The sequence below is a fragment of the Leptonychotes weddellii genome, chromosome 3 (genome assembly GCF_054177405.1).
Source record: "Leptonychotes weddellii isolate Sample4059 chromosome 3, ASM5417740v2, whole genome shotgun sequence".
Taxonomy (NCBI): Eukaryota; Metazoa; Chordata; class Mammalia; order Carnivora; family Phocidae; genus Leptonychotes; species Leptonychotes weddellii.
In genome coordinates, this window is record NC_138371.1 from 580,705 (window position 1) to 598,811 (window position 18,107).

An 18,107-nucleotide genomic window follows, 5' to 3' on the forward strand; every position below is an offset into this window, starting at 1 on the left:
GGCGTCTGTGGGGCAGGGGACGGTGTCCTGGGCCGGACGCTCCTGGGCACACAGCAGGGTCAGAAGGGCCGAGGCCAGGGGGCACGTGGTGGTAGATCTCAGAGGCAGAAGGCGGGGAGAGGGGGGCACAGGGGCTCAGCTCAACAGGCTCCATGGGCTCGGGAGGACTCTCATGTTCGTTCCAACGGCTGGAAGCAGGCGAGCAATGCCAGGTGTGTCCTCTGAGGCCGCTCTGACCACAGCAGAGATCCTGCCAAGTGGAGCCTTGCAGCAAGTCCTGCACCCCAGCCCCCTCCCCACCGTGGTTCCATCCGAAACTGCCTGATGGCTGCAGGTTGTACTTGGCCTGCTCTTGCCTCTTCCCAGCGACCTGCAGCAGGGCCCAAGCCGACGCCCTGGGCTTCTCCTTCCCAGGGAGCCGTGTTTCCAAGACACCCTCTCCTTCTTCTCCCTAGGAGCAACTGGATGCGCTGCACAGGGCCCTGGATGAGAGCAGAAGGCACGGCCAGGGCCTGGCCCAGAGAGGGAAGCTGCTGGAGGAGCAGGTCGCCCGCCTGCAGCGCAGATGCCGGGAGCCCTTGCCGCAGGTGAGGGGCCCCAGAGGGCGGGGCATTCCCTTTAGGGAATCATCGGTCCCTTGGCGGCCTGAAGGGAGGCTCTGGGAGATGCCCGAGGCAGGGGTTCACACCTGGAGCCACCCAGACACACGGGGAAACTGAGGCGGGAGCGAGTCAGAGCCCGAGGCCTCTCCGCAGTAAGCGCCCCCACGACAGAGGGTCGGCTGTGGACGCGCAGCTCAGGGGGAGAGAATGAGCAGAGCCTGGGGGCCCGGCCCCCCGAGCGCTCGGCAGCCGCAGCGGTGGCGGGGCGCAGAGCGCAGGGAGGCGCGCCCCGCAGGAGCGGACGCCGCGCACGAGCGGGCCCGCCTGCAGGGGGAGCTCGCGGGGCTGCGCGCGCGGGGCGCGGGGCGCGGGGCGCGGGGCTGGTGGGCGGGCCCGCGGCTCCAGGGGGCGGGGGAAGGGGCGGGGAAGGGGGCGGGGAAAGGGAGCGTCCGAGGGGGTCCAGGCCAGGCCGGCGGCGGGAGGCGAGGCACAGGCACCTGCCGATTGGGAAAGCGCCCGCTCTGCGGCTGCGCACCCCTCTCCAAGCCCAGGGCCGCCCTGACGCTGGAGGGTGACCCTCCGCACCCCCGTCCCTCGTGGTGACACCCCACCTGCGCTCTCCGCGGGTCATAGCAAATCGCCCCGGCTTTGCCCCGGCATCTGAGCCGCCACAGTGCTGCAGGGAGCTCTGCGGCCTGACACGCTGCCTACCTCTGGAGCCCCCGGTTCTGCTGTCCGTGTCGGAAACGGCCCCGGGTCAGGGCCCTGCTGACTGCACCAGGGTAACAGGTGCGGTACACATAGGCCTACACGGTGGGAGACCAGGAAGGCACCCGTGGTGAAGGGGAGGCAGGACAGCGAGCCGGCCCGCAGACCTGCAGAAGGAAAGGGAACGGCAGCGAGGCCGAGGGGCCGGGCCCATCCCAGGGGCCCACTGGCCAGGGATTCTGACAGCCACACCGTCCCCAGCTGTGAGTGGATCCGGTCCCCACGTATGAAACAGGTCAAAGCGAGCTATTTGGGTTGAAATTGGGGGTGGGGGTCGCCAGAGCATCTTCCTGGGGCCCAGAGAAAGGAAATGGTGTCCCTGGAACCAGGCAGAACGTCACCCAGGCCCCACCCCCACTTAGGGCTCTGTGGGCCCAGCCCGCGGCTGCCCACCTTGCAGCGGGGCCTCCCCCTCACATCGCCCAAGAGGCAGCTCCCTTGTCCTGGAGGGGCTGCCTCAGCCCCACAGGAACAGGAACAGGAACAGGGACCGGGGTGTGTGGCAGGCCCACCCACCGCCTGCCACAGAGGGTACCAGCCACGCTGTGGGCCCTGGGGTTCTGACACCCTCACAGCCCCCTCCAGGGGCAGGCAGGATGGGGACTAGAGCGGGGAATATGGAGGCAATAGGGGAGGTTGGGGTCGGCCTTTGCTGGGCCGACGACCTGGTGTCCGAGGCATCGGACCCTTCCCGCTCAGTGACCCCATTCACAAAGTGAGAAAGCAGGAGTCCTGGCGTTGGGGCTTGCTGAGGGCCTCAGCCATGGTCCCCAGAGTAGGGCGGTCTTCCCAAGGCTTCACTGAGATGAGGATATGGATGTGTCCTGCCGCCCTGGCAGCCTGGCTGGCCGTGACCAAGAACCTCAGGGAGCATGCCTGGACCCCATCTGGGCAGAGACCCTCATCGTCTGTCCCCTCGAGCAGGGGCCGGAAGCCGTGTGCGGGGAGCAGGCAAGGCAGGGGCACAGGGGTCTGTGGACGGTGCAGCCCCTCCGACCGCTGCGCTGGCCCCGGCAAGGTGTGGGAGAGGTGTGCCAATGTGGGCTCACCTGTGTAAAGGGGATCAGACCCAGAAGGGAGGGCATTCCTCGCTCGTGGCTGCCCCGGGCAGCAGTGTCCGGCCAGGGCCTCTCAGAGGCCGCCTCAGATCCGGGAGATCCCCGAGCCGGCCGCTGCATCCCCTGCTCACCGAGACCTGCAAAGACCGGCTTTATGTGGGGCACATTCGTCTGGGCACTGTGGCCCAAGGGCAGAGGGGCCAGGGGACCAGACAGCCCAGGCGTGGCCTCACCACACCGAGTCGTAGCCTATGGAATGAATGACAAGGAGGTGGGTGCCCTGAGCTCACAGACTTTGGAAGACGGAGGCCACCGGCCACAGAAGGAGCGGGAAAGAGCAAGGAGCAGCCAGGTCCCCGTGAGAGTGACGGCTGCCTTCGGCCTCCAGCCGCTCTCCGACAAGGACTGGCCAACACGGCCCGCAGGAGAGCAGTGAGGCCCCACCAGGCGAGGGCACTGCTGGGCCTGGAACCGCCAGGGGAGCGTCCCCAAGCATGCATGGACATCTGTCCTGGGGCAGGCCCCAGCCACCAGACACACACTGTCCAGCTGACATGGACTCCGGGGATAAGTGGCTTTTCCAGAGGGGTGTGGCCAGGTCAGTGGGGTGGCAGTGGGGGCAGAGGCCCTGGGAACAGGATCGGGGGCGGGATGCAGGCACAGAGGCCAGCAGGTCAGGAAGTCACTGAAAGCCACTGGCCAGCCAGTCCCTGCAGAGCCACCTGCCCTCCCAGGAAGGAGGGTCGGCCAGCGCCTCTGGTCCCGGGAACGCTGCTCCTCCATGGCCTTTGCTGGGAGCAGTGGCCCAGCCCCTGAGGCGCAGCCCAGGGCAGCAGAGCCAGCTGGGGGCCCCCCCCGCAGCACAGGTCGGGGAGGGGAGGACCAGCTAATGAGTTCCAGGAGGTCAGCTGTGAGGGGCCCCCAAACCCATAAACCCTTTATTGGTGTCTCAGGAGGGGAAACCCGGATGTGGCCGTTTATTTATTTTGGATTTCACTTTTCTCTTCTCTTTTTAACATGCACTTCCAGGAGTGTAGCTGGATTTTTAAAGAAACAGGACTTCCTTTTTCAGTGGAAGTGAACTCTTTGTTTTTCTCACCCTGAAGAAGAAAGGAGTCCTTATTTTTGTAACGCTGTCCTCCTATCACTGACCGAATAACTTCCCCGGCAAGACAGGGCCACCACGGCTCCGGGCTCTGCGGGACCAGCCCCAGGAAGACACAGAACGGAGGGCTGGCCTGGAGGCCGGGGCCCCTGCCCCGCACAGCACCCATGGGGCGGGCATAGCAGGGCAGAGGAGGGAGCCTGGTTCAGAGAAGGGCCTGGGTTCTGATCCTGCCCCAGCTGCTGACAGGCCCATCGCTGGCCCAGGGACTTCCAAAAGGAGACCATCCCTGTCAAGCACCCACAAGGTCATGACCTGGGGCGGCAGTTCCTTCCTCCGCAAGGATCACCCACAAGGGACAAAAGGAGCCCCTACCAGACTTCCCGTTGAAAATGTTTGCTTCCTCGGTCACATGATATTTAACCCCCTGCTCCGTGACTGGCGTGGTGGGGAGGGTCACCAAGAAGGGGCTCTGCTTGGGCAACTTGCAGCTCCAAGGAAGACAGATGGTGGGCACACAGGCTTGCTGGGATGGGGGTCTGTGAGTGGGCAGGGACTGGGAGCTGGCTGTGGGGGCCTGAGTGCAGGGGACCGAGGCTCCGTGAGGCAGGGGGATGCCAGAGCCAGGCCACCCTGTGCTCCTCCTTCAGTCGCCTCCCTGGCTGCAGGGCCTCCCCCAGCCCCAGCCTGCTCTCAGGGGACCCAGAGCCCTCCAAGTGCTTGGAGTGGTGGCTGGCCTGACCCCACACCCCTACCAGGAGACTACTGCAAGTTCTGCTGTCTGGGCTCTTGCAGATGGAGCAGGAGATGCTAAGGAAGGAAGGGGACACGGCCCGGCCAGGGGCCAAGAAGGAATGACTGCAGCAGGACGAGGACAGGGCCCTGAGGCCGAACCAACAGCTGCAGGTCAGCTGGGCTGGTGGAGCTTCCTGCGCCCCGGGCTGGGGGGTGGGCCAGGGGCAGGGAGTGTCCAGGTGCGTGTGGGTCTCAGAAGGGTGCCACACACACCCCCCACGAATGTGCCTACGCAGATGGGAAGGACGGGCTGGACCGTTCCTACACTGCCCGGCCCCAGACGACAGTGGGGTCTACCAGGGTCACACCTCAAGTCACAGGCAGAGGTGGAACCAGGACCCAGGGCTGATGGACCTCTCCTGGTCTCTCCGAGGCCCCATAGGGGTGGTAGCACGGTCGAGGGACCTCATGAGCCAGGCACGGACCAGAAGAGGGAGACGTGTGAGAAGCACCGGGTCAGGCAGGCCTGTGGGCAAGTCCAGGGGCTGCCCCTGTGTGGGGTGGGGACGTCTCCTCTTCCCCTGCTGGGCAGACCCCTACCTCCGCACAAGGACTTGGCACGAGGAGCTGGGGCAAGAGTTGGGCTGTGAAGCCACCGGAACCCCCCGGTGCAGCCAAGCAGAAACTAGGACCACTCTCCACTTCCATCCGGTCACTCCCACCGCTCACTGAAGGGCAGAGCGAGGATCCTGGGCCAGGTCATCACCCTCTCTGTGTCCTTAAGGGGAGTGGTGGGGACAGTTCCTGGGTCAGAGGTCACTGTGTCCAGTAGTGCCTGGCACGTGGCTGTTGGAGCAGAGGTGGTCCCTGCACCTGTCCTTCAGAGTCAGGAGGGGAGAACAGTGGCCTTGGGCATGGACCTGCCCTGCCCTCCCCCCCCAGCCCTCCCCCCACGCACTTGCTGGAGCTGACCCTTGGGCTCTGAGCCGTCAGACACCTGGGAGCCCTCAGGTCAAAACCCTCATTTTACAGCTGGGGGAACTGAGACCCAGAAAGGTAAAGTGACCACCCAGTGTCACCCCCAAGTTAGTGTCCCTAACCCACCGAGACCCATGTGCCAAACTTAGAAGCCAAAGAGCACGTATTTCCTTATCATCCTGAGTGCTTTCGTGGCCTGAATGGAAGGCGGTCTGTCCTGCAGGCACGCAATGGCCTCAGTCCCCAGGACCTGCACATGTGGGTGGCGTCCCTTTCTGGCAACCAGTGAGCCCGTCCGCCTGCCCGATGTTTCCCTCCCACACACGCCCCCTCTCCTCAGGAGCCACAGAGCTCCGCACAACCCCATGCCTGGGGGCCCTGGCCGCAGGGTCTGCCCACCCCACCTGAGCTCCTGCCCCATCCCCAGGTGGCCAGTCTGAAGAAGCAGCTGGACCAGGAGGTGTCTCGGCAGCAACAAGCCTGCCTCAGCCAGGCCTCCCGGCCCAAAAAGTGAGCCCTGCTGCCCAATGCCCCCGGGTGGCCTGCCCACCACAGCCGAGAGCCGCCGGGGCCAGCAGAGCCCCCGCCAGGAGAACAGAGGCCCCGGGCTGTTCATTCACAGCCCGGAGCCCACCACTCCTGCCCCAGGGACCCTGTGTCGGCAGGTGCCCTGCAACTCCACTGAGCACAGAGCTCCCCCCGGCCCGTGGGACATTGCTCCAGGACGCTCCTCTGAGGCGCCCCCCACCCCCCACTGCAGAGAGCCCCCCCCCCGCCAGCCCGCACCCGGCCTGGCACTGCTTCTGCTCGGACGCACGGATCTGGGCAGATCCTGGTCGCCAGGCCCCGTCCGGCCAGCTTCCGTGGCCGCAGGCTGCATTCCATGCCCTCAGCTCTATAAACACGGGGAAACACGTGGAAAATATTTCCACCAACCGGAGCCAAAAACATAATGTCCTGCAAGGCCCGGCCACCACTTCCCTCCGTCCAGAGGCCGCGGGACCTTCCGTATGCAGGAACTGCGGGCCCATCCCTGTGGCAGGTGGTTGGAAGTGACTCAGAAGCAAGTCCCCGTGACTCACTGGCCACGAGAAGCGCTGGCCTGTGAAAGTCAGAGCCCTGACAGAGCATCCCACTTTTCCAGCCTATAAACTCTGGGAAAATCCCTGCGGGAACCCAGCCCCGGTTGCTGCGGAGACCAAGGCAGCCATCTTGGGCCTCTGTGGGGTTCACCTGTTGGCGCTTTTACTCATTCCCTCATTAACACTGGGCAGAGTGACTTGCTTTCCTCTCCCAACGGCCTCTCTTGCTTTGTAAGCACCGCGCTTACACTACCTCTGTCCCTCCAGAAGCTCCCTGGGGCACCTGTTGACAGACGAGGAGGAGACGGGGCCTCCACAAGGCCTTGCTCTGGACCAAGGCCACAGGGCAGTCAGCAAGAGGTCAGGTGAAGCCCAGAAGCCCCATGTCCATGTGGTCAGTGAGGCCACAGGCCCAGCGTCCTGTTGGCTGGAGGACGGAGATGGGCTAAGGGCACCGAGCAAGGTGAGGCCCAGTGCCTGGGGTGCTGGAGCTCTGCTGGGCATCCTCCTGTCCTCACACATACCACCCACCCCACCCTCCTGGAGGTGAGGTCCTGGGGCGGGGGCCAGGCCGAGCGTGCAGGGGTTGGGGCTGGACGGCTGCCCATGCCCTCCCTGGAATCGGAGGGGAAAGGCTCACAGCTTCTTCCCTGGCCACGCTGCGTGGAGGCCTCCAGCCTGGAAGAGGCCCAGCAGCCCCAGCATCCGTCTGGGGGTCATCAGCCTTGGACCAGTCCTAGCTCCGCACCCTGCAGCTGTGCAGTCCTGGACAGGCTCTCTAGTCTCAGTTTCCTGTAAAATGGGGCAACTCCACCCCAGAGGGGCATGGTGAGTCCTCTATGAGGTACTGCCCAGACTGGCACCATTATGAGCTCTCGGCACTTGGGGGCGGCACCATCACCCTGGAGCCCCTGTGGGTGGGGACCACCAGGCATCGCCAGGCATCTGGAGCTACAGCCTTCCCGGGCGTCAGAGAACTGGCCCCACGCCCACAGCGGGGTGGGAGTGAATGAAGGCGGGGACCAGGAGAGCCGTAGAGAAAGCGCCACTCCGGGAGCCCAAGGAAGGCTGTGGTTTCCACAGCATGGACCAGGCAGGAGAGGGTGAAGGAGCACCCTGAGGGGACAGGCCCTGGCCCCCCGCAGCGCCCTGGACTTTGAGGGAGGCTGAGGCTTCCACGGGGCCACAGCTGGAGCAGGAAATGGGCCACAGGACCAAGGAGGCCAGCTGGAACCAGGGTCGTTGATATTCAGGTTTCTAAAACATTAATATTTTTCAAATAACTGCAAATAAAATTTTAACAAAAAAAAAATGTATAAAAAGAAAACCACCACCACCCATAACCCATCCTAAAATCTGGGCATTTCCTTCTTCTGGCACGTGGGCAGGCCGATGGCTGTGGGTGCTGTTTATGCTGCAGATGCTACGTCCGATACTCTTTCTAAAGACTCTTGGTTGATGTTTTACCGTTCGGCTCTTCCCATGTCATTAAAAATGCCACAGAAGCATGATTTCATCAGCTGCCAAACCTCCCAGCAAAGGGACAGGCCTGGGCCACCTAAGTGCCCTTCTGTGGCGGCCGTCCCTGGCGGCTGTGGAACAGTCGGGAAGTGGAGTCTGCCCTGTGGGCCGGAGGAGGGGGGGCGGGGCGGGGGAGACGGATGAGGCTGCCTGTGGCGGTCCGAGGTGTGTCTTGTCACCCGAAGGGAAGAGAGAGCCAAACCTCAGCCCACCTGTAATCATTTTTGGCCTCTCCCTGCCAATTCTCCAGCTCAAAGTGTTTCTAATTCCTCTCTGTTTTTTAATAAAATAAAGCAGCAGTGAGCATCCCGGGAAGGAAATGTTGAACCCCATTCTGGTCATTTCCCTAAGATCAAGAGCAGAAGTCCCGTCCTGGGTGTCCAGCTGTGTGGGGGCTCCACGGAGGCGGCACCCCTTGCCGCACATTAGGGGAGAAGCCAAGTGGGCCCAGGACTCCAGGACTGTCCCTTCGTGTGAGGGGTGCTGTGCACCCCGAGCCAGGTGTGCTCATCTCTGCCTCAGTGGAACAGCTGTGCCAAGACTCCATCCAGCCTCACAGTGTAATAACCAGGTCCACACGAGATGGACTCAACCTGCCTTTCCGGGCCCTATAACCTCCTAGCCTCGTTCCCAGCGCAGGTGGGAGGGGGGTTACCTGGGGCTGGGGCTGCTGGTTTCACGTACGTGGAAGAATCAGCTGCTCCGGGGGAGATTATGCTCAGCCAGCTGCCCCTGGAGAGAGAGCTCTGGGAGGTTCAGCCAGCCAGGCTTTGCCGCTTCTGCCCCACTCAGAGCCCTGCTCAGGGTCCCTATCCCAGCCCTACAGGGACCAGCCAACCAGGCCAGGTGCGTTGTGGGGAGGGAGACTCCCCACCTTGCCCTGAATGGAGCCCCAAGTCCTAGGGTATCCCAAGGTCAGCTCTGGGGCACCCCCATCGAAAACGCAAACATACTCAGGCCCTAAACTAAAATGTCACAGGTCTGTTGGGGAGGCTCAGATTTCCTGGCCGCGGAACATGAGCCTGCTTGATAAAACGATTTTGGTTTTGATAAATGTGGACTTTCTGTGGCAGAGACAAAGGCGCCCTTGAGTCCAGAGGGGAACCTAAAACGGCACATTGCTGAAAAGTATTTCCTGATAATATTTTTAGCACCTGAAAAAAAAAAAACAACAACATTTTTTCCCTCTTTTTTCGCCTGTGGAGTTGTGTGGGGGTTTTTTTTGTTTTGTTTTGGGGTTGTTTTTTTTTTTGAAATGTAATGCCCAACAGTGGCGGGGCCTCATGTTAACCCCCAGTCTCCCAGACCAGGTACAAACTGGCCGAGGGTGAAGGATGCAAAGAAGCAGCAAGGCAGGGGCCCCAAGTAAGCACGGCCTCGTTGGGGGCCATGACCCAAAGGTCTGCCTGTAGATGGCTCTAGCCTAGACCCACAAGCACCTGCTCTCTGGGGTGGGGCCTAGGCCTGAGCACCTCACAGAGCCGCCCCGGGGACACACTTGAGCGGCCTGGTTGGGACTTGTGTAGACCAACCACCCCCACCATGTCCGGAGAAACAGTCCCTTTCTGGGTGCATCTAGTGGGCACCACTGTGTGCCCATGGGTATGCTGGGCTCTGGGGCAGCCCTGCTCCCTACAAGTCCCCAAGTGGACTCAAATCTAGCCCAGAAACGGGCCTTGACTAGCTTCTCCTGACGCATGTGCTCAGGAGAAGGTGCTGAAGAGGCGCACGTGGGCCTGTGCACATGCGTTGTGTCTGTGAGCAAGTGTGTGTGAGCACATGTGACTGAGTGTGGGTGTGTGAGTGTTGTGTCCATGTGTGTGAGAGTGTGAGTGCATGTGTGTGTTTAAGCGAACATGAGCAAGTGGGAACGTGCCCTTCCTCCCCAGGTTCTTGCCGAGAGCTGTGTGAACTTGGGATTCTGTTCCCAGCACAGCCCCAGCCATCAGATGTCATCATCTCTGACTTTCATCCTCCAAAGATGGGAGGGCTTGACCTTTCTTATCCTTCATTGGAACCATGCAGTTGTCCTGCATGGGTCCCCAAGGGTCCCCAAGGCAGGAGCCTGGCCCCGGGGCTGGCCCTCTCGCAACCGAGTTCAGTGGAACTAGAGAGAAGTTTCAGGGGAACTTGTTCTGGGGGGGGCGGGTACCAGTGTGAGGTCGGCCCCAACTGTGGCTGCCTCCTTAAATCCCAAGTCTGCCCCGATTCTAGCCTACACCTGTAACCCACAGAGTCAAACCATCACACTCTGAGGACTTGTCCACTATTTCTTCAAAACTGCATTAATGTTCCTGGCTAACTGCAGAACAACACTTGCTCACTGAATACATTTTAGGACATAAAGAAAAACACAGAGCCAGACATAAAAGCTCCCAGAAACTCAGCGGTAGTGCTGGCTCTTTCTGCTTGTCTTTGGTGGGTGCACAGTTGTCTTTTGGAGCTCCAGGCTTGGCTCGCAGTCACATATCCCCCAACACCAGATTCTGAGAGCAGGGGGAATGGGGGAGGACCCTGCACTGAGCCTGAGCAAGGTGTGAGGTCAGTGGTCCCAGAGGCGGGAGAAGAGCTGGGATGGCCACGAGTTGGGGACACGGAATCTGGATTGTGGACTCCACCCACCAGGCCCAGGAGCATCTATCCACTTGTCCCCAGCCCACGTGGACTTGTTTTCCCCCACTGACAGCCGCCTAACCCAGGAGTCTGCTGGAGATTCTCTTGCTGTGAGGTTCCCTTAGGACCCTGAACCTGTCAGGAAACCTCGCCAGGGATTTCTCCTGATGTGGCTGTGCAGGGTGCAAATACCTCGTCTAATGCCCTGAAGTCCCCCAGGCCAGGGGCCCTCACAAAACCAGACGGGAGCCTCACCCCCAGGGCCAGGAGCAAGTAAGTGTCCACAGGCTCAAAGCTTGCGGAGCTGCATGGGGCTGGCCTCTGGCCACTTCCACAAGGGTATCCAGGCACTGTTAAGCCGAGTGGCCCCGACTGACGACACTGCTGGGGATGACCGGGTCCCCTGGCAGGGCAAGGACCCAGACCCAACATCTCAGGCAGGTCTTAGGGTCTGTGTTAGAACTGCTGTATGAGCAAGGCCCCTCCTCTGGGCCCGCCCTAGTCTGGCGACTGGGGACCCACGGAGGAGGAGGACGAAGCGCTCGTCCGCGAAGAGCTCACCTCGCCAAAGCCTGGGACCAGAGAGCCGCGCCTCCCCGCCAGCGCAGGCCCAGCCGGGCGCGTCCTGAGCGCCCCGGCCCTCCCGCGGGGCCTGGCGCTTTAAGAGTGGTGTTATTTGCATGACCCCGCCCAGGCCCCGCCCAGGCCCGGTGACCGCCCGGCTGGATATTTAAATCGCGGCCGCTGGGGCGGGGCCGGCCCTGAGCGCGGTCCCGCCCGGCGCCTTCCTTCGCGGAGCGGCGACCCGAGCGCGGCCCGGCCGAGCGCGCGGAACCCACAGACTGCGCGCCGCGCTCCTCGCACCCCGCCCGCCCCCGCCGGCTCCAGCCCCGCACGCGCCGCCAAGCCCTCGGTCCCCGCTGCGTCCCCGCTCCGTCCTCGCTGCGCCCCCACTGCGTCCCCGCTCCGTCCCCGCTGCGTCCCCGCTCCGTCCCCGCTGCGCCCCCGCTGCGCCCCCGCTCCGTCCCCACTCCCGCCCCTCTGTGCTCTGCTGCGTCCTGGCCGCAGATCCCCGGCGATGCAACGCGCCGCCGCCTGGGCGCTGCTCTTGGCCGCGGCCCTGGGGCTCGGGGTGCGCGGGGTGCGCGGCGCGGTGGCCCTCGCCGACTTCTACCCGTTCGGCGCGGAGCGCGGCGACGCTGTCACCCCCAAGCAGGACGACGGCGGCTCGGGGCTGCGGCCGCTCTCCGTGCCCTTCCCGTTCTTCGGCGCCGAGCACTCCGGACTCTACGTGAGTAACCTCGAGCTGCGGGGACGCCGGGGAGGGCGCTGCGCCCCGCCGCTGCCCGCCGCCCCGACTCCCGCCGCCGCCGCCAGCAACTTGGCACCGCGGCGGCCAGAGGTGGAATGAGGACAGCGCTTCCTCCCGCCGGCGGCCAAGGCCGGACAGCGGCCCGCGGGAGAGGCGGGCGGGGGTGGGGTTCGAGCTGCAGCCGGGCCACCTGGGCGAGGGGAGCGCGGCGCGCCCCGGCCGGGTCTCACCCGCCTGGAGCCTGGGCAGCGTGCGCGGACCGCGTCTGCCCCGCGACTGGTCCCCAGCGCGGTGGGGGGAGTCCTGGCCCTGTCCTGGTTCTTTCGGGAACAGCGGTGTGGCGGCAGCCACGTGCTTTCCGGGGCCTCGTTTCCCGAGTAGGGCACCTGACCCTTTCAGTTCCTCCCCGGGCCTGCCAAGGCCTCCTCCTCTCTCCTGGCCACTTAGGCCCCGCCCCAGTTGACGCCTAAGGCGCACTGCCGGGAGGCTGGGACCCCTGCCCCAGGCAGTCAGGGCAGGGCCTGCTTCTCGGCAGACCACCTCTGGGTGTGGCGGTAGCCGGAGTAGGGTCCCCGCTGGCTGTTGTCTCCCTTTCTCCCTTCCTCCCTTCCTCCTGAGTCCAGGAGCTGGTCACTCCCAGGAGTGCGAGCTCTGGGGCCAGGGGCTCAGGACAGCAGGGACTGCTCAGGCTGAAGGACAAGGCCCGGGTGCTGGTCCTGTGTCTGCTGCTCCCAGTGTGGGACCCTGGGCCACAGAGGGCACGAAACATTCTGTCTCATCACTGTCCTGCACCTTTACTGTAGGAGGGCCCCTGGGCACTGGCACCCACCATCCCCGCATCGAGGCTAGGAAAGTGTTGCGCCAGCCTGAGGGTACCTCCCCTTACGTCTCACACCGTCACCCCAGGCACGACCTCGGCCATTTTCAGTACCATCCACCACCACTGCCGTCAGCACCGTCCCCCCCGCAGCACCACCCCCTGCATGCCCCCATCCACGCGGCCTCCTGCTCTGTTGGCTCTCTCCTCCCCACCACCTTCAAGGCCGGCCACCTCCACCACCACGCACATCTTTTGCACCATGGACGTCCTCACCCAGCTCTGTCCCAGTGGCCTCCACCAACATCAGGTGCTCCCTCCACCAGTGGCCACGGCACAGCCTGGCCAAGGCCTCTCCCCGCACCTGGGCAGCAGCATTTGGTGATGGCAGTGGTGGGAGGGGCAAGCGTCCTCTCTGTAGATGCCACCCTGCTGAGAGTCCCCCTGGGCCAGGGCTGACTTCCAGCAGTACGTGGTGGACAGCGCAGCGCCGTGCTCAGGGGCTGCAGGGGCCAGAGGAGGCCCTTGCATCTTAGAAACGGGACAGCTCAGGTTGGCACCATTTTCACAGAACACTGTCAAAAGATTCTGTAAGCATCGGGGCCAGGCTCAGCCTTCCTATCAAAGTCGCAGGTGAAAATATTATTAAAATGGTTGACCCTCTTAATAGCCTCACCAAAAACATCTACCCTTGCCAAAACAACTGGGAGAAATGGCTCTAAGGCAGAAAGATCTACTAGAAAAACAAATCGTTTCATCAGAAACGAACATTATGGCCACTAACAAAACATATATCTTCATAAAAGCTTTTTCCTGAAACAAAGAGAGTATCGGAAAAACACGTGCCCGTGTGGACACAGTGGGCACGCTGTGCCTTCTCTTTCTTCAGTGAGAAAGACAGTGGAATTTCTGAGGGAGCAGAGCCCGACACCTGCCTGGCAGGACCGTGAGGGCGCTGTGGTCATGCAGGAGCAGGGCAGCGGGTGGGAGGCAGGAGAGAGAAGGGAAGGTATTTGTTCCATAGCACGCAATCTGGCCAGTGCCTCCCGCGCCCATCCAGTGCCTGCACCTGGATGATCGGGGGGCAGATGGGGAAACTGAGGCTCAGAATGCCGATTCCAGGGCCTTTAGACCACCCTGTCCAGCTGTCTCCTCACCCTTCCATCTCAAACTTAGTGGGACCCAAACAGAAGTCCAGCTTCCTCCCTGGACCCACTGTCGCCTTTTGCTGCCTCCCTCCTTGCCCTTGTCCCTTCATTGTCGAGGCCTTGGAAACACATCCCACTTCCCAGCGTCTGCGCGGTCCCAGCCCTGGGCCTGGCCACCGTCCCCACTCGCCGGGATGCGTGTAGGTGCCTCCTGGCTGGCCTTGGTCTCCTGGCCCTGCCCCTCGAGCCTGCCCGTAGGAGCACTGCCAAATGTGAATGAGATCCTGCCTCTCCTTTCAGCCCTTGCCTGCCCCTGGCCTCGAGGCTGGGTGCTTTGGCCCCTGCACACCCTCCAGCCCCCTGTGCTCCAGCCACACAGAGCAGGCCACGCTCAGGGGTGGCGCTTGCTATTCCTGCGGCGGGGGACTCTTCCCCAGACATGCAGGTCTCGACAAGGGCCCCCCACGACCCTCCCGAACTCTGTCCCCTGTGCTCGCCCCTGACCCCACCTTGGTTGTTCCCTTGCTTGGTGTCCGCCTCCCGCCTGTGGACCTGTGTGTCCTGCAAGCCACATCCGGATGAACTCGTAGCATGTATTTATGTCTTCTGATAGGAGGCAGTGGACATGGCACCTGTGTGCATGCGTGTGTGTGCATGTGTGTGCACACGGGCGTGCACACAGCAGACGCATTTCCCGGCTCTGTCCGCTCAGGGAAATGGAAGCTACGCCACCCCATAGCGCTGAGCACTCTCCTGGTGCTCGGCTCCTGGTTGCCAAACGTCAGTCTCCCCAGAAGGAACTAGGGCTCTGTGGAGACGACTCAGCCCAGGCAGGGAAAGTGCAGAAGGAGCTGTAAATGAAGCACATTCGAAGTAAGACGCGCTCCAAGAATGGTCAGGATGTGGCAGGGGGACACAGAGGCCATCAGAGGGGCTCTCTGGCCATACGGGGACAATCAGAGCTTGAAAAGAACGGTAGCAACAGGTTTCCATCCCTTAGGTAAAGAGGGAGCCAGGGAGCTCGGCTGGTAGGAGTCAACAGTGATTACACATGTGAATGAGGGAAGCCGTGTGGGCAGCACCGCATCCAACTTCGCTTTCCTGACTCGGGCTCAGCACGTGCGCTTCCAGCACAGAGTGTCCTTGGTCGTGTGTAGAGGTCGTCGTGCCTGCCCCTTGCTCTCAGGCAGCTCAGGAAACGTTGTGTGCAGGCAGACAGACAGACAGACAGAGGAGGGGAGAGCCTGCACCCGGCGCACATCCGAGCGGCCTGTAAGTGTGGATCAAGTAGGAGGACGCTCCTTGCTGTGTTCTTGCAGTTTTTCTATCAAAGCAGAGTGAATGCCTGAATGTTCTCCTACTGAGAAGAGCCTTCTGTGTGTGCTGCCCAGCGCACCTGGACGCACACCCAGCCCCCGGGAGGCCAGCCTGGCCAGCTGGGAACGACTCCGGGGTTCCCGCCCCTTAGCATGAAGCCAGAACTTCGGAGCTAGACGCGAGCAGCTTGCCAAACCCTGTCCCTCCACACAACTCACCATCAGAACCTGGTGCATTCATTCTGCATCGACGTGTTCATTCATTCATTCCACATCCTCAACCAAGCCCTTGCACTGAGGCAAGAAATAGCAGCGATGTTTTGGTTTTAGTAGTAAAATCATTTCTGGGAGCACGTGGGGGGCTCCGTCAGTTAAGCGTCCGACTCTTGGTTTCAGTTCAGGTCATGATCTCAGGGTCACGGGATCGAGCCGCACATTGGGTTCTGTGCTCAGCGTGGAGTTGGCTTGAGACTCTCTCCCTTCTCCCTCTGCCCCTCCTCCCCTCTAAAACAAACTCACTTCTATTTTGTTCACTGTGTTGTCCCAGCTTCCAGAAGAGAGCTAGCTCCTGGAAGCTGCTCTGCCGATGTCTGTTGTTTGTTTTCTGATCAGTGGGTTGATACATCCATAATCCTACCGTCCAAAAATAAGCACTTTCAACATTTTGCTGAAATTCTTCTTGATCTGTTTTCAAGCATACTTAGGGTCCTACAAGACAAATCTGGGGCTGCCACTTCATACAATTCCTATTTCCCATATTTCTTTCACTATTTTATGCCATGAGCATTCCCCATGCCTTAAATTTGTAGAAACATGCTTTCTGGGGACAGTCTAATATTCCATCCTGTGGCTCGATCATGATTATTTGAATGGGTTGCTCCATTGACTGTTGATTGAGTTGGTGGTCTCAGTGGTCCCCATGAATTAATGATGCTGTGGCGCAGGTGAACCCTATCCATGCCTTTACACGGGGCTCCCGTCCTTTCCTTATAATAAATTCTTCCAAGTGGGATGACTGGGTCTGAAGGAATGCATCTCCCTACTGCCCCCTGCCACCCAGAAGGGCATCCTCATTGGCACCCTCCTCTCCTGGCCCCCAGGGATGCTGCTCTTATGGGTCGGTGAGCAGGCAGGGGGGAAGGTAACAGGCTGGTTTCTCCCCATCCCTCGTCTCGGGGGCGGGAAGGGCAGCCTTAGAGCCTCAACATCCATAAACTGGTTCTTTATAAAGTGAGGCGAGTCGTTAATTAAACACCTACTGTGTGCGTAGCCACTGCCCTGCTCCCCAGCCCCAGGACTCAGCTGAGACACAAGTCTGAACTGCGCAGGCTGAGTGCAGGTGGGAGGAGTGGGAATAGGACAGGGTCCAGGCTTGGGTCCCTGACCCCAAACCCTCCGCACAGCAGAGCAGCCCGGGACCACACTGTCCTCCAAGCTGGTCCTGGGGTAGACCAAAGCCAGCGCAGTCCCTCAGACCCTTGTAGGCTACTCTGGTCAGAGGGAGCATGGGCACAGGCAGCTTCAGAGGCTTGCTGGGGACGGGGTCTGGGATGAAGCTGGGGCCCAAAGGAGTGACTACTGCCCCCAGAAGAGGGACTGGCAGGGTGAGAGTCTGGGTGTATGTGGGGAGCAGGGACACGCCAGGTTTGCATTTGGGGTGCATCTCGACTGTGGTAGCTATAGGATGTCAGCGGACCCCACAGGGGTTGCAGGGGTGCAGGGTGGCCGAAAGGAGGCACCTCTGTCTGAGGACCAGGCCGAGGGGCAGCAAGGTCTCAGGAGAGGCAGGAAGGCAGCGGCTCAGGCTGGTGATGGGTGCAGAGGAGGAAATGGGTGCCCAGGGGCTGTGGGACTGTATCACACAGGGAGGCACGTCCAGGGGCCCTGGGGAGCTGGGCTCCGGGCCTGAAGGGACACCTGGTCGTGGTGGACCCCAGGAGAGGCAAAGAGGTGGCTTTGCCGGGGGTGGGGGTGGGGGGAGTTGCCTTCTACACAGGAAGGAGAGAGAAGAGCACAGCAGGGACAAGACGAGGGACGAGGAGGCACAGGTGCTGGGACACCGGAGAGGCAGGCCCTGCGGGTGGGGCAGCGGGCAGCACGCCAATGGGAGACCAGAGGGTGGCCGCAGGGAGCCTCTGGAGGAGGGCCGTGGAAGGGGAGGACACCGCAGGAAGTACAGCTGGGGCTCCCAGCCCAGGAGGGCTTGGCCTGGGCGGGAGGGAGGGGCAACTCCTCCAACGCTGAGGTCCGCCTGCCCCTCAGCCCCGTCTTCCAGGGGAACCCCCCCTCCCGCCCCCTAGCCCAGGGAGGGGGCGGGCCCCGTTCTCTGCTCTTCCCCAGGAAGTGGGCCCTGAGGGTGGCTCCCCTGCTCCCCATCTGCTGGGGTCCTCCTCCTGCAGCCCCTGCAGCCCCGCTCTGGCTCTCTCCCAGCGCTCAGCCAAGGGCCAGCCTCCCCTCCTTCCCCGGCTGGGTGTGCGGCAACTTCTGGCTCTCCAGGGCTCAGACCCGCCTGGCCTGTGAGCCCCAGGGGCCCTGCCCCCTCGCTGCCCCGTAAGCTGGACTCCAGCCCCCAACTGTGCCGTGGGAGGAATCCTAATTACCCAGAAAGCCGCCAGGAAATAAAAAACATGCCTACATTTTTCAAAACAAGCTTATAAAAGGCCTCAGGGGCTTTATTGTTTTATTCTTGGCAGAGAAGTCAAAGCAGGAACCAAGGCCCCGCCCTTTTGGATATGCTGTTTGCAGAGCTGGGGTGCTGTGGCCTCGGGGTCCCTGGCTCCCCTCCAGGCCTGCACGGCCCCATTCAGAGCAGCCCCTCCATCCAGCAAGGGTGGCACCAGCGAGCCCTCGAGCTCCCGGCTCAGGGACCGGCCAGACACACGTCACATACTTTGGGCTGGAAGTTGCCTCCGAGAGACTCTCCAGGACATTTCCGCTCTTTCCTGGTTTTATCCAAGTCGGAAATGCCACCAGTGCCGTCCCTCTGAGCTTCTCCTGAACCAGTGGGGGGCCGGCCTGGGCCTGCAGGAAAGGTGTGGGCGCCCTCTGGCCA

General features: G+C 62.2%; 1 protein-coding gene across 7 annotated transcripts in view; it reads left to right on the plus strand.

Moving 5' to 3' along the window:
• The first annotated feature begins 11,225 nt into the window (after positions 1–11,225).
• Positions 11,226–18,107, plus strand: part of LOC102748818 (sushi, nidogen and EGF-like domain-containing protein 1) — a 60,235-nt gene continuing 53,353 nt past the window's right edge. For all 7 annotated transcript variants that reach the window (XM_081813237.1, XM_081813233.1, XM_081813235.1 and 4 more), the window contains exon 1: positions 11,226–11,753. In XM_081813237.1, the coding sequence (XP_081669363.1) occupies positions 11,541–11,753 (213 nt within the window). In that variant the 5' untranslated portion in view covers positions 11,226–11,540. The remainder of the gene's footprint in view (positions 11,754–18,107) is intronic.